The sequence below is a fragment of the Populus trichocarpa genome, unplaced genomic scaffold (assembly GCF_000002775.5).
Source record: "Populus trichocarpa isolate Nisqually-1 unplaced genomic scaffold, P.trichocarpa_v4.1 scaffold_502, whole genome shotgun sequence".
NCBI lineage: Eukaryota > Viridiplantae > Streptophyta > Magnoliopsida > Malpighiales > Salicaceae > Populus > Populus trichocarpa.
In genome coordinates, this window is record NW_026291143.1 from 107,580 (window position 1) to 126,651 (window position 19,072).

Below are 19,072 nucleotides of genomic sequence, written 5' to 3' on the forward strand. Positions count from 1 at the left end.
CTCCTTGTGAAAAGAATTATCACTCGTAATAATGTCTTTATTTATTTATTATTATTATCTCTGCCTTCTTCTCCTTGTGAAAAGAATTATCACTCGTAATAATGTCTCAAGTCTTAATCATGGAAAAAAAAAAAAGAGTTAAAGAGACACAAAATAGGATTAAAAAAACATGAACCATTTATTGAAGAAGATAAATGGATGTGATGTATGCCTTATTGCTAAATTCAAAACAGCTGAACTGTGCAAGACATCAACTTAGTTTTGCAGCTTCTTTGCCATCATCCACTTGATTCTGACGATTCACATCTGGACCATCGCCACATTTAATTTCACACTCTTTTATACATTTTCCTGGCTCAATTTGAAGCTTGCATTTTTGAACACAGGGAGTAAAGCAGTCTGAAGCAGCCATTCTCGCATTACACAGAACCATCAACACCAGCATCAGGACCAGGAGAATGCTTGCCCGAATACCCTTACCCTCCATGTCGATCTCAATCAAAATTTCTTTCCCTCAGCCTTTAAATCTTTGTAGTTAGGGCCCTTGAATCCTTGTACACTACATATATATATAGCGGATTGAGTGATTATATTTCAACGAATATGGACATAAATCTCACAAATCTCGATGTAAATGGAAGGAAAAGGATTGAGTAATCATTATAGGCTGAATGAAATCGTTAGGTATATCTCATCGAATATCGATATAAATGGAAGGCAATTTCACAGATTCTAAATCTCGATGTCAATGGAAGGAAATGGGAATTTAATTTGTTTCCTGTATGATTAGCGATACAATTAATATACTAGCAAACAGGAGAACAAACGGAGAAGGGAACAGCTATTGACACTCCCCGATATACCATCGGCAGTCGGCCCCCACGCCTTTCTTTGCAAAGGACGAAATTATTTTTTTAAATATTTCAAAGTTTGATGCTTGAAAGACTTAACTCGTGATGGGTCTCTTCAGTCTTGCTGTGTTGTTACATGAAAGCATTGTTTGATTACTAATTATTGTATGGTGCTGGTATATCTGTGGTTAAATCTTTTATTATACCAATGACAAATAAATACTATGATGTATTAAAAATATTCTAAAAAATATATTTTATTTACCTATTAAGTGATTTATGATTCTTTAAATTCATATGAGAAGTGTATATGAGAATGGTTCTTTAATTTAAAAAACTACAAAAAAAAAAAAAAACAGTTAAATAGAATGATAATATATATAGACACATAGTTTTTAAAAAATCAATAAATAATATAAATAAAGAATTTTGAAACATAATTATATAAAACACTAGCATTCTAGGTATGAGTAATAAAAAAGTTAATGGAGAAAGTTGTCATTTTAATTAAAATAAAAATGGACTCAACAATAGGAAGTTATGCTTTTGATTAGGGTGCGTTAAAGGACCAGATCTTGACTTGAATTTTATTTGACTTTGATGTAATTAAACAGATTTGGTATACAATTTTTATGATTCTAGTCTAATTATGATTAACACGTTTTATAGAATGAATCAAATATTAATCAACTTGGATTCGATCCAATAATAATCCAATCTGGAATTAATATCAATATTATTTTTATTTATAGAGCATATCACTTTGCTCAAACTCAATAACAAAAAAAATATTTCTTTCAAGTATGCTATTCTATTCTTTATTTAGTATATATTTCAACTAATAACTATTTTCGAGTTAGTTGTAAATAAAAAATCAACTAGTAATTTCTTTCACTATTTTCTTGAAAGGTGATTTCAAGAAAAATCTTTCCATAAATTGTTCTATACAAAACAATAGGCATGGAAGTTAATTAAGAAGATCGTCATATTTGATTTTTTATATGAATTGAAAACGTCAATTATTGATATGCCATATCACTACTGCTTATTCGTGTGTGTGTATTTTTTTTTTTAAATTACCCCTTTCCAATTATGAGTATTTTATCAAATGAACTTTAATTAAAAATATTTTAGAAAAAATGGAAATAATTTTATTAGAAAATCATTCTGTAACAAACAAAAATGGAAAAACAGAGAAATTTTTTCAGAATTAAGAGGTATACTAATTAAGTTGTCGTCTGCCATGAACCCATAACACGAGCGACCAAGTGATTCTTTGACCATTCAATCAATGACGCATCAAGATTGTAATTATCTATCAATGCCATTGCTTATAAACAATTCCAACCCATAATGTTCCTTCTTTTCAATTTCTCTCCCTCCCCCTCTTCTCTACCTCTGTGTGTCACGGAAGGCCAGTCATATAGCATTCTCAAGCAAAAAAAAATACATACGAACAACTCAAAGTTTGGCTTGTAAACTAGCTAATTGACTTCATTCAACTTGTTTAAACCACAAGAAGCTAACAAGTCAAGCAACAACATAAATATTAACAAGAACGTATATTTTGGAACCCAGCAGACCCAGGATCTTTTAAACTAATGCAGAGATAAATCCCTTGCTCCCTCCAAGCAAGACAGGTTGCATTTTCAATATGATGCCCATACCTTTGTATGGAGGAAACCAATAGTCCCTGGGTATTGTGGTTCCAAATCTTAGCAACTAGGGTTCAAGCATTGACACCAGCACAGCAACAGAAATCTTTCCATGGAGGAAATGATAGATTCTATATTAAGAACAAGCTTAACTAGGTTTGATAAAGAGCTATTCTTGGACAAATCAATAAGCAAGTCTGAAGAGAATTATTGAATAAAGATCCAGCTTAGGCCCAGTCCACGTTAAACCAAGCCAGGGGTGAATACCAAAATGCTCATCATATCAACTTCCATTGCCCAACCAAGAAGGAGTAATATGTGGTTAAGGATATGAATGGTTAATGAGAAGTTCAAAGACTAATATCCCAGATTCTAAAAAGACGAGTACTGGCAGACGACCTGAAGGGGTCTATAACCTAAACTCCAGTGATGTAACAGATAAAATGACTTTGATGGCAGGGTTTTAAAAATGAAAATGGCTAAGAGTGGTTTAGAGAGGAGCAATACCATAGAAAATGCAGCTCCATAGCAGGGGTAAGCTGCTGGTATAAATCTCTCATATTCATTATGTCTATAGGGCCGGACTGGAATATGCAATTCAATTTTCAAAAACCCACGGCATCAACAATAGCAGCTCTAGCAGAAAAAGACACTGTACTTATTCAATACTCAGCAGACTATAATACTGAATATAAATGAAATACAAATTGTCAGTATTGTTGAACTTAAGAGGTTTGTAATGAATTTGATTAAGTTGGCAAGATTTCAAGCTACTGTGCCATTTATTTTCCCCTTTTTAACTATAACTTCAACCGGTAGCTAGGCAACATATGAAAAAGATGCATGAAGAAAAGTATAAGCAAAGGTGCACGTACTTTGTTCGTCCTGCCTTGTTATAAGTTAACAAGATCCCAAGCAACCACCTATTATGCAATGAAAGTCAAAAAATACAGCAGAGATCAAAGAAGGCATGCAGGTTTCACATGAACAAGACCAGATGATTATGAAAAAGGCATCACACACCACTGCAGAAGCCTTTAGTCCAATCAATTAGAAATTCCTTTTTGAAGAATCTGTAATTTAAAATGCTAACTTTAAAAATCAGTTATTATTATGGACTCTCCCATAACATTATATACACGCACTTGTAAATTATCACATGAACTTTTGGCACCATCCATTAATGTTCATTGATTGCTTAGTTAAATCCATGCAGGTGGATTTTGCGCCTTACAATAAAGCATTAGAGTTATTGTTTCCCTCTGAATTGCCAAGGGAATTAAAATTAAAAAGTTCACATTAATGGTTAAAAGGGGTTCCAAACCAAAGGTGTCATAAAAAATGCTAACCATGAAGTAGGAGAAGAAATTTAATTACCTGCTTTGATAGGGATAAGCTTGAACAACCAAGTCTTTGGCACTCCATCTTGAACTGGAAAACCCCATACACATCTGGAACCTTGAAAGATGTGAAATACAGACCCTGCAGTACATATAATTACGAAGCAAAAACCTCAACAATGGAGGAAACCAAAATTCACATGCATATACATGCTCAATAATCAACTAGCTTACTTTTGTATCTGTTGACAAGGTTTTCAAAACATAGGGGCTCATCATGTAAAACTGCACTTGAACATCATCTGCCACATATGGTTCACAGCTTGCTCCAGACCACACATATATTTCAACAGAGTATTCCTGCAACCAAAGCTTATCCACAATTTATTTCTCCAGTTCTAACAAAAAGAGAAAAAAAACAAGAGAGAAATATTACCAATTCATCTTTGATCCTGTAAATTGCAGGTTCATCAGCTTCCCCAACTTCGTGGTGTCTTACTTCTACAGCCTGTAAATCATGAACTGTCTTAAATAAATGCATTAATAAGGACATAAGGTGATCACAAGTAACCAACAAGAAAATAGCAATTTTCATTTCCTAGTGTTCAGAATGAGTTCATGTTCGGCAATATTAAGAGATCATACCAAAATACAAATGAAAACATCCTCACCTTAAGATGACCTCCATCATGGAAAATCCATTTGTTGAGTTCAGTCAAGAACTGCTCATTTCCGGATTTCACATGTCTGGTATCAAAAAATAAAATTAACTTGCTGTCAATAGCATCTGCAAGATTTTTTCAGCATGATAAAAACATTCATTTGAAGTTCACGTTCATAACTAAGTCAGACGCATGTGCCGAAAACCAAGTAAGAAGAAGTCCCAAATTGTAGTTTTAATAGACACCAATAACTACATTGTCATTACTGCCCTTGACAGATAATCACATCAAACAACAAAAAGAAATAAAAATTAGTAAGCCATGTGTTTCTTCCAGTCCAGAAAAAACCACCTGAATTCTGCAAAAAGCAACAGAATTCCACAACCTTCCTATAACCTCACTTCAGTAAGTTAATCCTTTCTTGTAGTCATTTTTTTGTCAGGTTTTCTGGTGTCCACATCCATCTTCGCACTCTTTTAATGAACATAGTAACAGTTTCATATGGATCACAGAACATATTTAAACGATGATAAAAAAAAAAAGGCAAGTTAAGGCTTCACTGACTTGGTTGAGCTCCCTGGCTTCTGCACCCCAGAGATCTAAAGAATCTGAAAATGGAGCCAAGCCAATCTGAAAATGGGTACACAATGAGAAAATTTGTTCACCTAAGAACTGCCACATACTGTTGCTGAACATGCTTAATGAGCCAGCAATCAAAATTCGTGCATTATTCCTTGCCTGAAAGGAAAGGAAAGGAAAGCACGGGCAATTTTTTTCTTTGAGATGTTACATGCAGGCATACCGAATCATTTTATTCTTTGAGTTTACATACGAATCTTGCTTTCTCTTTGCTTCTTTGTTGCATTAGGAAGTTTTCTTGTATCCTTCCATAATTGATAACAATATCTTGAAATGTTGCCTGATATGTGTTAACCCAGCCGTAGATTGATATTCAACAAAAGATTAGCAGAGCATAGATAATAGCATAGCATGGAAGCAAATATACATATTCAATAAAATAAAACAAGAAAAAGTCATAAAAATATCAAGATAGCAATTATAAAAACATTATGGCAAGTTAATAAGACAAAATCTAGAAGACAATAGAGAACAAAAGGTTGCACATGAACATACTAAAGAGATTGCAGAACCAGTGAGTTCTGGAGGACTTGACATCGCAGACTTGGGGTTAGCAGAACATGCAGCTGGAGAAGCCGAAATAACTTTTAATACCTAAAAACTCCACACATTTTGATAAACAACTTAAGGTAAAACAGTCGTTTAAGCTTCAATTCTGCCAACAGTTACAGAAAATAAATCCAGATTACCAAGCTATTTGCAGCATTTACCGTATGTGCAACCCCTTCAAAAAGCACAGGAGCCTATACCAGATTCGTAAAAGAACTACTGATAAGAAATTAAAACAAAACCATCACTAGCATAGCAACACGAGCATCAACATCAAAACTTCTGTAATTGTTTTACTTCAATATTGTCACTTCCCAAAATCACCTTAGAATTAATAAAACAAGCAATCAATGTATGATCTCCTTCAGTATCCGACACCGCATAGCTAATATGATCTATAACCATTGCTGCTGGATCCTACACCAATTAGACTAAATTACACTACTACGTTTAACACTAAACAAATGATAAAAAAAACTTACAATTAAATAATTAACACCAATCTCTGGCTATTTCGCGAATTAAATCAGACAGGTTAGCATCCGCTCCAATAATCAAATGACCATAATCAATAAAATTAGCAATCGCAGCGATATCAATCGATCCTCCAAAACCTAACCGGAAAACTAGAAGGGATCACAGTGTGACTGGCGGTCGAGAGGGGCAAAAGAGGATTAGAGCTTCGTATATTGGCCTTAGCGTTGGAGTGAGAGTTTGGGATCGTCAGCGAGTCTGAAGTCAAGGTTAAAGTTGTTGCGGGATTGGCGGGAGTTGAAGAAGAGATGTGGGGAGTTGAGTGCGAAGTCGTCGAGTAAGATGAGAATGCGGCGGTTGGTTGGAGAGTCGGGGGAGGAGGACGTGGTGAAGAAGGGGAGGATAGTTAGGCGAAGGAGAAGGTTTATGGCCATTTTGGAGGTGATGGGGTTTAGACTTTAGAGTGGGAGAGTGAGAGGCCGGGGATTTGTTAAATTGTTGGAGTTTTGAGCGGTTTTTTCGTTTACCCGTCGGGGCCGGAGCTGCTTGATAGTGGAAATGTAAGGGTTTGGTAATTTATGAAAAAATGGTGGTAATTTTCTAAAGGAGAAATAATGGTGGATTATTCAAGGAGTAGATTTCTTTATTTACGAGAATTGTAATGAACAAGTGATAATGTCAATAGATATAACCTAATATCATAAATATTTCCAATGATTAGATTCTGGATTTTAAATTGGTAGGCAGACAAGCACGCATTATGTGCTACACCAGCATCCTTATCTTCTCCGGAGCCTTAACCTTCCATGCCCAGATCCATTTAACATTTGTCTGCAGATTTCTGTTCCTTTGTATCAGCCACAAATAGTCAGACTTCGAGGCGTACACGAAGCCCTCTCGAAGACGATGAAAAGCTTTAAATATTGACCTCCACGTATAGTAGACGCCGAAGCCTGAAATAATTTTTTGAGTTAATTTTTTATTTAAATTCAGACGGGACAAATTTAATAACTATGCAGTAAATAAATCTTAATGGTTTAATCCAATTCGAGAAAGAAATGTCTACAAGATAGCGGAAAAAAAGTGCTACTGTTTATTTTCTTAAGAGTAATTTTTCTAGCCAGTAAAAGCAAAATTGTTTGCAAAAACATGTTTCCAATAATCGAGAGAGAAAAAAAACACAGAGAGAGTAGTATCACTATTATGGTTGCTCATTTGGAAAAAATGTTTGAAATTATTGTTTTTTAAAATGTTTTTTTTTAAGAATTTATTAAACTATTTTTTTATATTAATATATTATTTAAAGTTATAAAAAATAATTTAAAAATACATTTTTTAATGGCAAAATCAAACGCACCCAGAGGATAAAAGTATTACAACTACGCTGCAAGTGGATGACGATATTTGACGCCGACACGATAGACATAGAGAGAGAAAGCTCGTTCTCCCCTTCTCCTTCGTAAACAACGAGCATCTTTAACAAGCTTTCAGGTTCCTTCGTTCTTCATAGCTCCTTCGCTCTCTCATTTGTTCCAAGAAAAGCAGCTAAGCTTTCTTTCTTTCTTGTAACCCATCATCCTAATCTTCGTGTGTTTGTCAAACATTTTGATCAACTCCTGCTGTTTAATTTCTTGATTGGAGCTTTATCGAACTCTTTGCGACACACAGGTGGGTTTTGCTCACGGTTTTCTTTAATATTATTAATTACAGAGATGATGCTGACCCCTGTTTCCCCTTCTTATCGTGAAGGAGAAATGATCAAGCTGTTTAAAGTGAAGGAGAAACAAAGGGAACTTGCTGAAAACGCCAATGGAAAGTCACCTATCAAGAAACAAAGTGCAGGAGAATTACGTCTTCATAAAGGTTGTTCTACCTATGCATCTTCATCACTATCTTTTAATTGCCAATTATGATTGCTTTTATTTAATCCTGCTCGAAAAGCATTATTTTTGTTATATGGGTCTTGCTTGCTTTGTTAAGATTTATACTTTGACGAACTTTCAGATGCTTTCTAGTGTTTTAACTGGGTAGAAGAGAAAGTTTTGATCTTTAGCCTTTTATGGTTGGTTAATGGGCTATCCTTCATGAATTCCGTTGCTGAAACTAGGATCAGCTACCTGGTTGTTATTTTCATTAAGAACTCCATTGCTATTTTAAGTTTCTTGGTTATGACGCACTGGTTTTGGATTTTTCATAAATCTTACGTTAGGGTGTTTCTCTTATAGATATCAGTGAACTGAACTTGCATAAAACTTGTACAATGGCTTTCCCGAATGGCAAGGATGACTTGATGAAATTTGAGGTTACCATTCGTCCTGATGAAGGATATTATCGGTAAGTAATTTCTTAGGCAACGCTCATTTCCATCTTTACTTAGCTCGAAAAATTGGGTGCAAGGCATTCAGGATCCTAAAACTTTCATTTCCTTCCCAATAATCATCTTTTGTTATGTTTTTTGTTTTTTAAGGAATTTTATGCCATGTTTCCTGGGTTATATGTTTCAATTACTTAACTAGATGCACTTCTTTTCCTGTCACAGAGGTGGCACTTTTGTGTTCTCGTTCCAAATTTCATCCATCTATCCTCATGAAGCACCAAAAGTCAAGTGCAAGACAAAGGTAGTTAAGCATGTTCTGTTTTCCATACTCAACAAAATCCTTTTGCCATTAACATAGCTTTGATTGGGATGCGGTGCAGGTTTATCATCCTAATATAGACCTGGAAGGAAATGTTTGCCTCAATATTTTACGAGAAGACTGGAAACCTGTTCTGAATATTAATACAATAATCTATGGACTCTTTCATCTTTTCACGGTATTGCTTTTCTTCCATGATTAGGTTCTTGCTATTTTGTAGGTCCGATTTAGTTGATGTTTGTACTTGTGCATGCAGGAACCTAATCATGAGGATCCCCTCAATCAAGATGCCGCAGCTGTCTTAAGAGATAACCCAAAATTGTTTGAATCCAACGTGAGAAGGGCAATGACTGGTGGATATATGGGACAAACCTTCTTCCCTCGCTGTATCTAGTTGCTGTCCTTGTCGATGGGAAGCATCAAGCTCAGTGCATGTAGTTCAGGAGATTGCAACTTTGGTCTCATCTCTCTCCCCGTGTGTATTGATGCTAATTCTTCAAAATATTGCAAGGCCAATGTGAAGGTGTGTGTATGACAGTGTATTGTTGTGATGTGTCAGATACTGCCTGGAGTATTACTACCCCATTTCTCAATATGAATCGATTCTGCAGCACTGAACTTGAGAATCTAGTCATGTATATATTTCCTTGATGTTGGCTAGGAATAATACTTTCTCCATAGTTCAGTCTTGAAAAACAAGTAATGCATTCATATCTTTTTAAGACTATCTTGTGTTTGTCAAGACCATAGCTGAAATACCAGAGCTGCAGAAATTTTAGCTCTTGCTTTGAATGCATGGTAGTGTCAATAAACAAAGTAGTGCTGCTGATCTTCCTACAAGGCACTCTTTAGAATTTCGCATTTTGAATCAAGACACAAGTAACCCTTTGTTGATTTTGGTTTGTTCTCATAAAAAAGCAGAGCGACTTCTGATTAGGGCATAAAGCTGTTTAAGACTTCTATTGTTTTGTTAGAACACTGCCCAGTGATGGTGACTCGTTTCAAGCTGCTCTTTTTATCTGCTCACGGTGGCTAATGATTTGGGATATCAAACATGATCAAGGCTTCATGTACAGGGTAAACAGCAAGTCTTTCACATTGCAAAACCCAGGCAACATGCTTATGATAGAAAACACAGAAAAGTCATAAGCAAAAAGTTATGTCAAAGAACACAACCTCGCAATTTTTTGATCAATATGGTAGCTCAATCAAATGGTTCATCTGAATAAAAACCGATATAATCAAATGGGCATTTCAAACCATATACAAGGACGTAACACACCAAAGAAACAGGGAGCCAGAAGCTGGGAACGAAAAACGGGCATGGAGTAATGTTAAGCTACAAAAGAATAATCTCCTAAGCTATCTAAAACCTATAGACACGTGATATCTAATGACACGAGAGAGAAACATACAAAAGATCAACATATAAACATTGTGGACGGAGATGTAAATGAATGTTGGTTTTAGCAGCGCTAGTTGTGGTTCTCACCAGGCGCAAATGAAAAGGGCCAGGCAAATCTTTTGACTACCTTAGCCATGTATTTTCCCTGGTGCTCCACAAAAGCTAGCTCTATTTCGCTTGGCTCTCTTGTGCCATCCCCAGAAAGGACTTCTGCGCCACATGGAGATCCTCCTCTAATGGAATCCATTCTGAACATTCCAGCACCAAAGGTGTGACCAATAGGGACAAAGACCATCCCATGATGGACTAACTGAGTGATTACTGTCAAGCTGCAAAATGAAGAAAAAAAAAATCAATTTGATGATAATCATAAATTTCACACTGCAAAAAGAGGTTAGTTTTCCTAAAATAAGTGCACATCGTTTATCCTGACTGCATGTCCTCTTTCAATGTCATTAGAACTGAAGCAGGAAACTCGGAAGTGCAAAATCCCAATCAGGGACTTGACATTAAGTTGTCAGGCCGACATTTTACGCCATCTGATCACTAGGGTACTTCCAAGGCACTAATAAATGCAAAAACAGTTCCATAGCAAGACATTCTTGTTGCATCTGTTCACTGCTACACCTGTCAAGCTCACAATCTAAGACTTATGAAAAATCCCTTCATTGTTGATAAAAAAATGTTGATTGATGTTTGGGAAAGCTGATCAAACTTTAACTATCCATCTCCCCACCAAACAAGCTATAAATCGAAAAAAAGCCTTCATTTGAGCCGCCATGGAACCAAACCTTGTAGGAAATCAAAGCAAGAACCCATCAGCGTTAACCAACTCATCAACTTTCACCAAAGGCACCTCATTTCTTTTCTGGGGCACCTTCATTTTCCCTGAAGTCCTATTTGGCAACGTCTCTGGGATCCTATGCAAAACTCCTTCAACCTCAGGAGTGGAATCCACTCCTTTCTTTATTCTTCTTGCCATTAACTCCACATGATCATACGTTGAGTAAAAATTAATGTAACTCTTACTCTTTTTAAACTAATCGTGTGGTGTTATATTGATCTGGGATTGTTGTGTTCGTGGATGTGGTTTGGTTTTGTGCGGAAATAGCAGGGTTTGTTTCTTCTTGGAGAGGGGTGCTTGATCATGCACCTCTATAGGTAATCTTCTCTTGCTTGGTACACGCCCACCACCTTTATCCATGTCAAAAGATTCAATAAAATCTTCAAGAATCAGAATCGGTGATCAAGAATATAGAATTCTTGGTTTCTCTGTCGTTTCTTGAAATCTTGAACTATAAATGATCAAAAGATTGGACGGCAGCTTTAGTTAAAAGAAAGATTGTAAATTTATGCAAGCCTGATTATGCTGTAGCATGAACAGAAATTGAAACAACGAAGATGAAGAATTTGTTTGTCTGGGTCTTGGGTCTTCGGCTCCACTCTTTCCTTAGATGTTCTTGCTGGCATTTTGATTTCTGTCCATAAAATAGCGCTCATGAATCTCTGTCGTAGGAATCTGAAAGTTCAATAAAAGCAGTTTTTTTTCCCCAGCAACCTCAATTTTTTTTTATTATCTCTATTGTCCCGTTACTCTTTTAATCTAACCTAACAATTTAAATTAACATCAAAATCTTAATATAAACAACCTCACCTAATAGCTTCATCATCTTCATAATAGCTCAAGTTACATTCTTAACTGGTTTGGTCTACATGAGTCATATATTTGTTGGCTGTAGAGTAATTAGTTTAACACATCTTTGCTTATTTTATCAATCTCTCTCCTTTCTTTTATTTTACGGAAATCTTCACCATTTTGGAACATGAAGAATTAGAACATTTTATTTATTTGAGATTTTTGTCAAGAAATTGATGAACAGAAAGCAACTTTTACTATTTTGCTCTTGTAATGTAATGGGAGTGAAGTTTCAAAGAGTAATTAACACCAAACGAGAATAAAGGCAACGTAAAAGAGAATCTTTTAGCCAAAGAAACAGCATGTATAACCAAAATCGGAAGGAGCTACTGAAAATTAAGAGATCAATGTGATTTGTAGACAACTGAAAAATCTACACCAGTTCTCTAGCAATGCAAACAGGCTTGCACGACATCGGAATACAATCATAGAAGACAACAAGCAAATTCCTGGGAGGCAGCCCGGCAGAGATGGGATAAGAAGTGTAAAGCAATCTATTGTAGCGCTCAAAACAACCACCTTGCACATATTTACTTTCCAAGAAAATCGTGTATAAAGGAAAGATGTTGATATCCCCCGAATGCCTCAAAATTGCAAAACCGCAACTGACAATCTTTCAAAAGCACTGGCATTTTTTTTCATCCTTCCTTAAGTGAACCCTTTCTGGACCTCTTCAATTCCCATGGTGGTAGGCAGCCTTTGTAGTGAGAGTGCAGAAACAAAGAAGACATGGAGACTTCCTTTTGTGGCATTGAAATTGATGAAAAGCAACTGAAGGAACTTCTTAGTCTCTTCTTTTCGCTTTCGCGTTCTTGATAATTGGGGTCATGCTGTACTTTAGTGGCCTTGAGGGCCTCTGGGAGTATACAGTTGCATAGTGAACCTAAAGAAAGAAGTTAATCGGTGAAAAAGAATTTTATATCAATACAAAGAATTTTTAGGGGAAAAAATAACAAGGGAAGAAGCGTGGTAAATGAACATGCAGCTCGCATAAAAAGTCTCGTAGATATGATTAAATTCTTGTTTCTTGTTGCTGTCGGAAGCTACAAGAGATCCATCTTCATTAATACTGAAGATAGCACAAGGAGATGAGAAGGGAACACGCATAAAATTGCAACATGAATGTTTGGGTGGGTTCAGTAATCCACAGCAGTCAACTGATACGCAGTATTTGAAGTTTGAACGTCATGCAAAAGATGGCACGAGGTGTATCATGAAGGAAAGATATTTATCCAATACCTATTCTTGCAAGTCGATTCACCCATTTCGGTATTCGGTTCCCAGTCAGTTTGTAACACGTATCCTCACAGAAATGGTTGCAGTTCTTAACAATCAAATGATACGTATCACCATTGTAATTAGCAGATTGGCGCTCCATGAACTCTCTAACTTGTTTAGGATCTAAGCGCGTTGTCCCCATAAATATTGATTTTCTAAACTTGAAACCAGGGCACTGCCGGGGTTCAACCTCAAACACACCGCTTGATGGGTAGTCATGGGCTCCAAAGGCATATTCCACACCATGGACTGTAAGCATGCAGAAGGACAGTTTACGATCTTAGGAAGAAAACCAATGAGAAGATGAAGCATCGAATGATTCATAGCATTCTATTAATATATAATCTGATTGAAGAGAAGGCAATCAAGAGCAATGTGTAATAAGTGTTGCTAAGTGCTAACCTTCCACCCCAGAGTGAAAGATACCGAAGCCTGCCCAATAGACATAGCCATTAGCGTTTGTCAAGTCATACACATTCAGGTAGACAGGTGCGTTTTCTGGGCTATAACCTGCTGATTTAACTTTTGGGAAAATGCAAAAGCCGGTGACTGCTTTGCCTCTGAAATTAAGGGGCAAAATAGAGTGCCACCCATTCTTTGGTCGTGATATCATGTTTACGGGTGAAACCAGGAACAAGTCTACCTGTTTCTGATCTGCAAATATGCCAACACAAACATTAACCATTCCATATATAAGTAAAATATGGAAAAAAATTAAAATAATACAGTTACCAAACACATACAATTAATGTTTTGCATGCAACTAATGTAGAAGGATTTTTAGGGAAAAATTATTTTTCTTAATTATTATTATTTCATATTTAGTTATGAAAAATAATTTTTTATGATGTTTTTTTAGGACTAGTATAAGTAAGGAAATACAAACTATATCAGAGTTATTTATCCAATAATGAAAATATAAATTAAGATTCTATATACTAACTTATTTGTCTTCAATTCTGTCTTTCTCTCCTCGGCTATGTTCTCTCTCACCAAAAGTTATGGTCAGAAATGAGTATCTATTTAGAAAGACAGAAGTTAACTAATTGGGACGTGAAGGCTTTATTGATCAATACAAGTTTATTTGGTTTCTTAATACTGAGTTATGGCATTAACCTACGAGTCAGATATGAACAGATTGTCCTTCCACCAGAGCACCCCAGATCCTATCAGAAAACCTCAGGTGCTCCAATTCATTAGAAATGACAGAAAGTCAAGTATGCTCATGCTGCATTGGACATTTACCATTCCCGAATTAATAAAAGAGAGAGAGAGAGAGAGAGGAGAGGACAAATCGACAATAGTATATGGTTCAACAAAAAGATGGCAGAACTGAAAATCTACTGAGTGGGTCGGCTACACATAATTCTCAAAGAAAATGGCTCTTTCAAGGAGACAGATCAGGTCAGCAAATTACTCAAAGTGCAAAAGCCAAGTAAACAACCACCATTGTTAACAAAAGAATAACCCATTGACCATGAATAATACAAAACAAAACGAGAGATGCAGAACTGGAAAGAAAAAAAAAGGGCACCAAACTCATCAAAGGAGTAAAATAGGAATCAAAGAAATCAACATCAATGTGAAGGAAGAATTATGAATCAAGGACACTAGCTTGCCTTGCTAAAGAAATGCAGAACAAATCAAGAAATCAGGATTCCATGAAAATAATGCAAACCCACGAAAGAAAAGTTGGAAATCATAAGCACATTGCTAAACAAAGCTAAGCCATGATAGAGAGAGAGACCCCTTTACCTTTATTTTAGAGGGGTATTCATTCAAGAAGCATAGCATATGTGGAGAAGGGAATGCCGGAACAAAAATGCCAGTTTTCCTCAAGAGTCAAAAGGAGAAGAAAAACTCCTGAGAATGCAATAGTAAGGTAGAGATGCGCGTCTGAAACCCACACATTTGTTCTTGTCCTTCAACTGACAAAAATGAAAGCTGGAGCAGGCACAGAAACTGCTGTTCTTTCTTGGAAGACCAATGAGCAAAGAGAGAAGAATCGACAAAGAAAAAGAAGAAAATAATAATATTTAATTATTAAATTTGCTGAAAAAAGGTAAAGGTAAAAGCTGATGGGACATGAGTGTTGACTGGATTGCTTTTGGAAATCGGACTAGACTTCTCATTTTCTCCCATATTTAGTTGATATATTTCATATAGGAATGAATATCATGCATATTTATTTTTGTATTTTAAAAATATATTTTTAAAAAAATTAATATTTTTATATCATTTTAACATATTGATATCAAAAATAATTTTTAAAAAATTAAAAAAATATTATTTTAATATATTTCTAAGTAAAAAACACTTAAAAATAATTATATTATATTTTTAAACATAAAAAAATAGAAAAATCTAGGGAGATTCGAATGACAATTTAAATCTAATTATGAAAAACTGAAATAATAATTACTGTGCTTGGCATTGATAAGAAATAATTGAAATCTCATAATATATTTCTCATTGTATTTTTAAATAAATATAACAAATTTTGTCATGAAAGAAATTAGGATTTAGAAAAAATATTATAAGAAGATTTTTTATTCTATAAAAAAAAAATTAGTTGTTTTATACTCAAGTTTTTTCATGCATTATACTCTTTTTTTCCTCCAAATTTGATTTCTTAAAAGTAAACCAACATGCGACATCATTATATTTTTCAATTTGACTTTTATATATATATAAACAGAAAATAGTGAAAAATATATTCATTATATATATTATAATTTTATATTTATCTCTTAAATTAAATATATTTTTATCTTTATTATTTTTAATTTTTTTTTAAATCATGTGAGAATAAAAAAAAGGTGAAAAAAATTAAGGTATAAAATAATAAAAAAAGTAATATACATAAAATGATTTGCAACCTAATAGAAAGCACAACTCTAGTTTTCGGAAGAGTGAGAATAATAAACAAAATATTGTATATAACGTAAAAGACAATAATTATATAAGAACAAAAGTTACCATCATTCCAAAAAACAAAAACGAAAAACGAAGAGAGTTTGGAAACTAACGGGGTCGATACTTGATATTGCCGCTCCACGTTTTTTTCTTAAGATGACACAATTGCCCTTAACTAAAAGGAGTCGGATACATGCCGTTGATGTCTCCTGGCTGCTCAAGTGAACTTTTTCCGGCTATCCAAACACCTCATCCAACCTTTTGTTTCCCCACCATCACCAATGTCCATCTTTTAAGATTTCCCAAACAAAATTAGAACTAAAAATTTAATTATATTTTTATTGATTTTTTAAATAAACTAAGGATTGTGAAATTCAAATCTGTGATTATTTAAGAATTCAATTGAAGGGTTTAAACGGTTGGGCTATAAAACAGTTGGTGATCTTTCTTCCATAGAGACCGGAAAGAAATGACCGTCAGGTAGATGATGAACATGATAATGAATGGCATGGATAGTACTTGCAGTTCTGCGAAAGCGCATCAAATAAGCAAATAAATCCATAATGGCTCTCCTCTTAACCTGTTTCTTATGATTATTGCCTCTCTTTTTTCATTTTCAAGTTAATTTTCTATTGTTTTATCCAATCTTTTCGGGCTTCATTTTATTAGCTTCCTAGGTATAATTATTTCTTGAAGTTGATAATGTTGAGGATATATTAAATAATGTCATTTCTGTATCTATCTTATCATCAGTACCATACTTGTTCAAGTTTGAATCTATTTCTCGCTACTAATTGAACTGAACACTGAGAGTTAATTCATTTTCTCTCGTTTCCTCTCTTTCCCTCAACATCAAAATTGAATAAGTTGCTAATTGATCAATGAAACAGGAGGAGCTAGCCAAGAAATATCAACGAGATGCAATCTCTGATCTTGTAGCCATGGAATCCGATGCTGAAAGCGAAAGCGAAAATGATGAAGAAACCACTTCAAGTGAACAGAACCAAACTCTTGACCAGAGTGAGATTTCTCATATCCAGCTTGAAGACAGATGATAACTGTTTTTGTCTAGGCAAATCAGGTCTTTGCTGAAGATTCATCAACAGAATAGGCAGGCATTCAGGATAAATTCTGCAGATTTGAAACTTCACTCTCAAATTATTTTACATTTACTAAATGGTGGGTTATAAAGCTGTAAGACTAAGAATAGATACCACCAATGTACTGAAGCTTGTCTCCAGAAGCTTCGAAGATAGGATAGGAGATAAGGTTATGGTTTTTGATCTGTATCCTAAGTATGTACAATAGGGAACTCCCGAGTTCTCATCCTTACAGTTCGTATTTATCTATTGAGGCATGAGAAATGAAGGATAATTTCATAGTCTGCAAGATTGAAAAGTCATTTAATTTGGAAGTGGAGATCAGTCAAAACGCTGGCTACCCAGTATTTTCTTAATGAAATAAACTCCCGTATGATTATTTTGATAATCTAAGAGGGTCCGTTTAAGGACCTTAAACTAGTAGCTTCCGGCTACGTCAGCAGCAACAAAAAACTCAGCTACGTCCAATTTTCAACAATGTTTGTTGCAGGACTGCACCAGTAAGAAGAAACTACCAGAAATTCACCTGGGACATCAATGCATATAAAAATCATGGTGGTTTTTTTTTCTCCTTTTCATTTTCACCCGCCATTATCAGTAGATAAATATCATAAACATTGCTGGTAGTTCAAAGACAACATGACATGAACTAAACTTCAACTGTAAGTAAGACTGGGGGGGCACGACTGGAGCTGTGAGGAGGGAGTTTAATGAAACTAAATTTACCTCTTCCATTGCAATGTTCAAGATCAAGGAAAATATGTTCATTTTCGGCGAAGAAAGTCATACACAGATAACGTATAGCAAAATGCCCATGCATTTCTTCGTATGAGATTGGTATGTTGACTTGCAATATACAACTACAGGAAAGTAACAAATGTTATTGTGCTAGATAAGCGATTGAAAGAAAACCATCTGTTTGGGAAACAAAGGGTTGCAAATGGCTCATAAGCTACCTGCATAACCTGTAATACAATGGCATAGAATTTGCTCTGCCAGAGGAGCAAAATTTCCAACATGGACATTTGATAAGGATTGTCTGGGGATGATGGTGCTGCTCCCATTGGGTCCTAGCTGTGGCGGCTTTGGCCTTACAATTTGTTTTGGACAATTCATTACAAGTCTACAACATGATTGAAGGGTTAAGCATGAAAATGTAGAGGCTATCTTCTGAAAAGCAGGAAAGAAACACCAATCCAAAAATTTATCATTCTGATCCATCAGGGAAAGAGCTTAGTGCATCTTGCTTGCCATTGACATAGAATTCCACCACCGCTTGCATACGCGGAAGCTTATCAGGATGGTAATTTATATGCACAATCACTGGCTTGATCTTTCTCAAGTTAGCATTTTTCCTCACAGTTTTGAAGAGGACCTTGCTGTTCATGAAGAGATAGAAATCCATAGTTCTCCTGGATGCATAAAGTCCATCATACCCAGGATGTGAAGGGAAAAAGAGTTCCTCGTTGAAAACTGCCTGGTCCCAAGCATTCCCACGAGAGAGCCGATTAGCGACTCGATCCAAGAGCTCGATTGAAGGAATTGTCGGTCTAATGTAGAAAAAGCCAGAGTTGTAAACCCATATCCGCATTGTATGGGCATATCTAGCCCAACCCATTGCAGGTTCATCGAAAACATCATTATAACCATAAGCTGTCATATTATTGTGGCCATCACTCATGGATTCCACATCTGAATCTCTATAAAGATAATGGAAAGGATTTTGCAAATACACAATATCAACATCTGAGAGAAGAACACTGTATCCGAGCTGCAAAAATTCCCTCAATATATGAAATTTCAGTCCTGAAACAGCATGGTTGCCTCCAGTCTTTCCTACAGAATCAATTCCCTTGTCTGGGTCTCTCTTA

The 19,072-nt window shown here is 35.3% G+C and overlaps 5 protein-coding genes across 7 annotated transcripts; 1 reads left to right on the top strand and 4 right to left on the bottom strand.

Annotated features, from left to right (window-relative positions):
- Nucleotides 1-2,034: 2,034 nt before the first annotated feature.
- Nucleotides 2,035-6,101, bottom strand: LOC7464045 (dolichyl-diphosphooligosaccharide--protein glycosyltransferase 48 kDa subunit). Its single transcript, XM_024608784.1, has 8 exons — nucleotides 6,021-6,101; nucleotides 5,837-5,890; nucleotides 5,643-5,741; nucleotides 5,073-5,107; nucleotides 4,518-4,593; nucleotides 4,283-4,354; nucleotides 4,081-4,206; nucleotides 2,035-3,988 (listed from the first exon to the last, which is right to left on the bottom strand). Exons 1-8 carry the CDS (start codon nucleotides 6,099-6,101, stop codon nucleotides 3,851-3,853), a joined length of 681 nt encoding a protein of 226 aa, XP_024464552.1. The 3' UTR covers nucleotides 2,035-3,850.
- Nucleotides 6,102-7,546: 1,445 nt separating this feature from the next.
- On the top strand, nucleotides 7,547-9,533 carry LOC7456392 (NEDD8-conjugating enzyme Ubc12). 3 transcript variants are annotated; one of them, XM_024608824.2, is made up of 6 exons: nucleotides 7,547-7,735; nucleotides 7,920-8,033; nucleotides 8,396-8,504; nucleotides 8,710-8,788; nucleotides 8,868-8,984; nucleotides 9,063-9,533. In XM_024608824.2, the coding sequence occupies exons 2-6, from the start codon at nucleotides 7,925-7,927 to the stop codon at nucleotides 9,198-9,200; spliced, it is 552 nt and encodes a 183-aa protein (XP_024464592.1). In that variant the 5' UTR covers nucleotides 7,547-7,735; nucleotides 7,920-7,924; the 3' UTR covers nucleotides 9,201-9,533. The 3 variants fall into 3 exon arrangements, with proteins under 3 accessions (XP_024464592.1, XP_002313810.1, XP_024464591.1); XM_002313774.4 differs by having other exon boundaries at nucleotides 7,549-7,838; XM_024608823.2 differs by lacking the exon at nucleotides 7,547-7,735 and having other exon boundaries at nucleotides 7,881-8,033.
- Nucleotides 9,534-10,281: 748 nt separating this feature from the next.
- Nucleotides 10,282-11,193, bottom strand: LOC18102134 (probable NAD(P)H dehydrogenase (quinone) FQR1-like 2). Its single transcript, XM_024608785.2, has 3 exons — nucleotides 11,027-11,193; nucleotides 10,746-10,838; nucleotides 10,282-10,540 (listed from the first exon to the last, which is right to left on the bottom strand). Exons 1-3 carry the CDS (start codon nucleotides 11,191-11,193, stop codon nucleotides 10,282-10,284), a joined length of 519 nt encoding a protein of 172 aa, XP_024464553.2.
- A 1,021-nt stretch (nucleotides 11,194-12,214) lies between these two features.
- LOC7456390 (deSI-like protein At4g17486) lies at nucleotides 12,215-15,186 on the bottom strand. The gene is made up of 4 exons (XM_002313026.3): nucleotides 14,941-15,186; nucleotides 13,588-13,839; nucleotides 13,147-13,434; nucleotides 12,215-12,790 (listed from the first exon to the last, which is right to left on the bottom strand). The coding sequence occupies exons 2-4, from the start codon at nucleotides 13,796-13,798 to the stop codon at nucleotides 12,546-12,548; spliced, it is 744 nt and encodes a 247-aa protein (XP_002313062.1). The 5' UTR covers nucleotides 13,799-13,839; nucleotides 14,941-15,186; the 3' UTR covers nucleotides 12,215-12,545.
- A 2,876-nt stretch (nucleotides 15,187-18,062) lies between these two features.
- Nucleotides 18,063-19,068, bottom strand: LOC127904859 (arabinosyltransferase RRA2-like; the record flags this gene model as incomplete). Its single annotated transcript, XM_052449872.1, has 1 exon — nucleotides 18,063-19,068. A coding segment is annotated over one exon (660 nt), but the record flags the coding sequence as incomplete, so codon positions are not given.
- Between the last annotated feature and the right edge of the window lie 4 nt (nucleotides 19,069-19,072).

Bases quoted from the DNA above. Each gene is read 5' to 3' on its own strand.
- LOC7464045 (XM_024608784.1), bottom strand. From the start codon at position 6,101: ATGGTTATAGATCATATTAGCTATGCGGTGTCGGATACTGAAGGAGAT. The intron at 5,891-6,020 runs GTGATTTTGGGA...AATCTGGTATAG, and splicing joins CTTGTTTTATTAATTCTAAG to GCTCCTGTGCTTTTTGAAGG. The intron at 4,355-4,517 runs GTGAGGATGTTT...CATGATTTACAG, and splicing joins ATGATGGAGGTCATCTTAAG to GCTGTAGAAGTAAGACACCA.
- LOC7456392 (XM_024608823.2), top strand. From the start codon at position 7,883: ATGATGCTGACCCCTGTTTCCCCTTCTTATCGTGAAGGAGAAATGATC. The intron at 8,505-8,709 runs GTAAGTAATTTC...TTCCTGTCACAG, and splicing joins CCTGATGAAGGATATTATCG to AGGTGGCACTTTTGTGTTCT. The intron at 8,789-8,867 runs GTAGTTAAGCAT...GATGCGGTGCAG, and splicing joins AAGTCAAGTGCAAGACAAAG to GTTTATCATCCTAATATAGA.
- LOC18102134 (XM_024608785.2), bottom strand. From the start codon at position 11,193: ATGGCAAGAAGAATAAAGAAAGGAGTGGATTCCACTCCTGAGGTTGAA. The intron at 10,839-11,026 runs GTTCTTGCTTTG...TGAGCTTGACAG, and splicing joins GAGTTGGTTAACGCTGATGG to GTGTAGCAGTGAACAGATGC. The intron at 10,541-10,745 runs GTAAAATGTCGG...TTCATTTTGCAG, and splicing joins TACCCTAGTGATCAGATGGC to CTTGACAGTAATCACTCAGT.
- LOC7456390 (XM_002313026.3), bottom strand. From the start codon at position 13,798: ATGATATCACGACCAAAGAATGGGTGGCACTCTATTTTGCCCCTTAAT. The intron at 13,435-13,587 runs GTTAGCACTTAG...GCATGCTTACAG, and splicing joins CTTTCACTCTGGGGTGGAAG to TCCATGGTGTGGAATATGCC. The intron at 12,791-13,146 runs GTATTGGATAAA...TTCTTTCTTTAG, and splicing joins GAATCGACTTGCAAGAATAG to GTTCACTATGCAACTGTATA.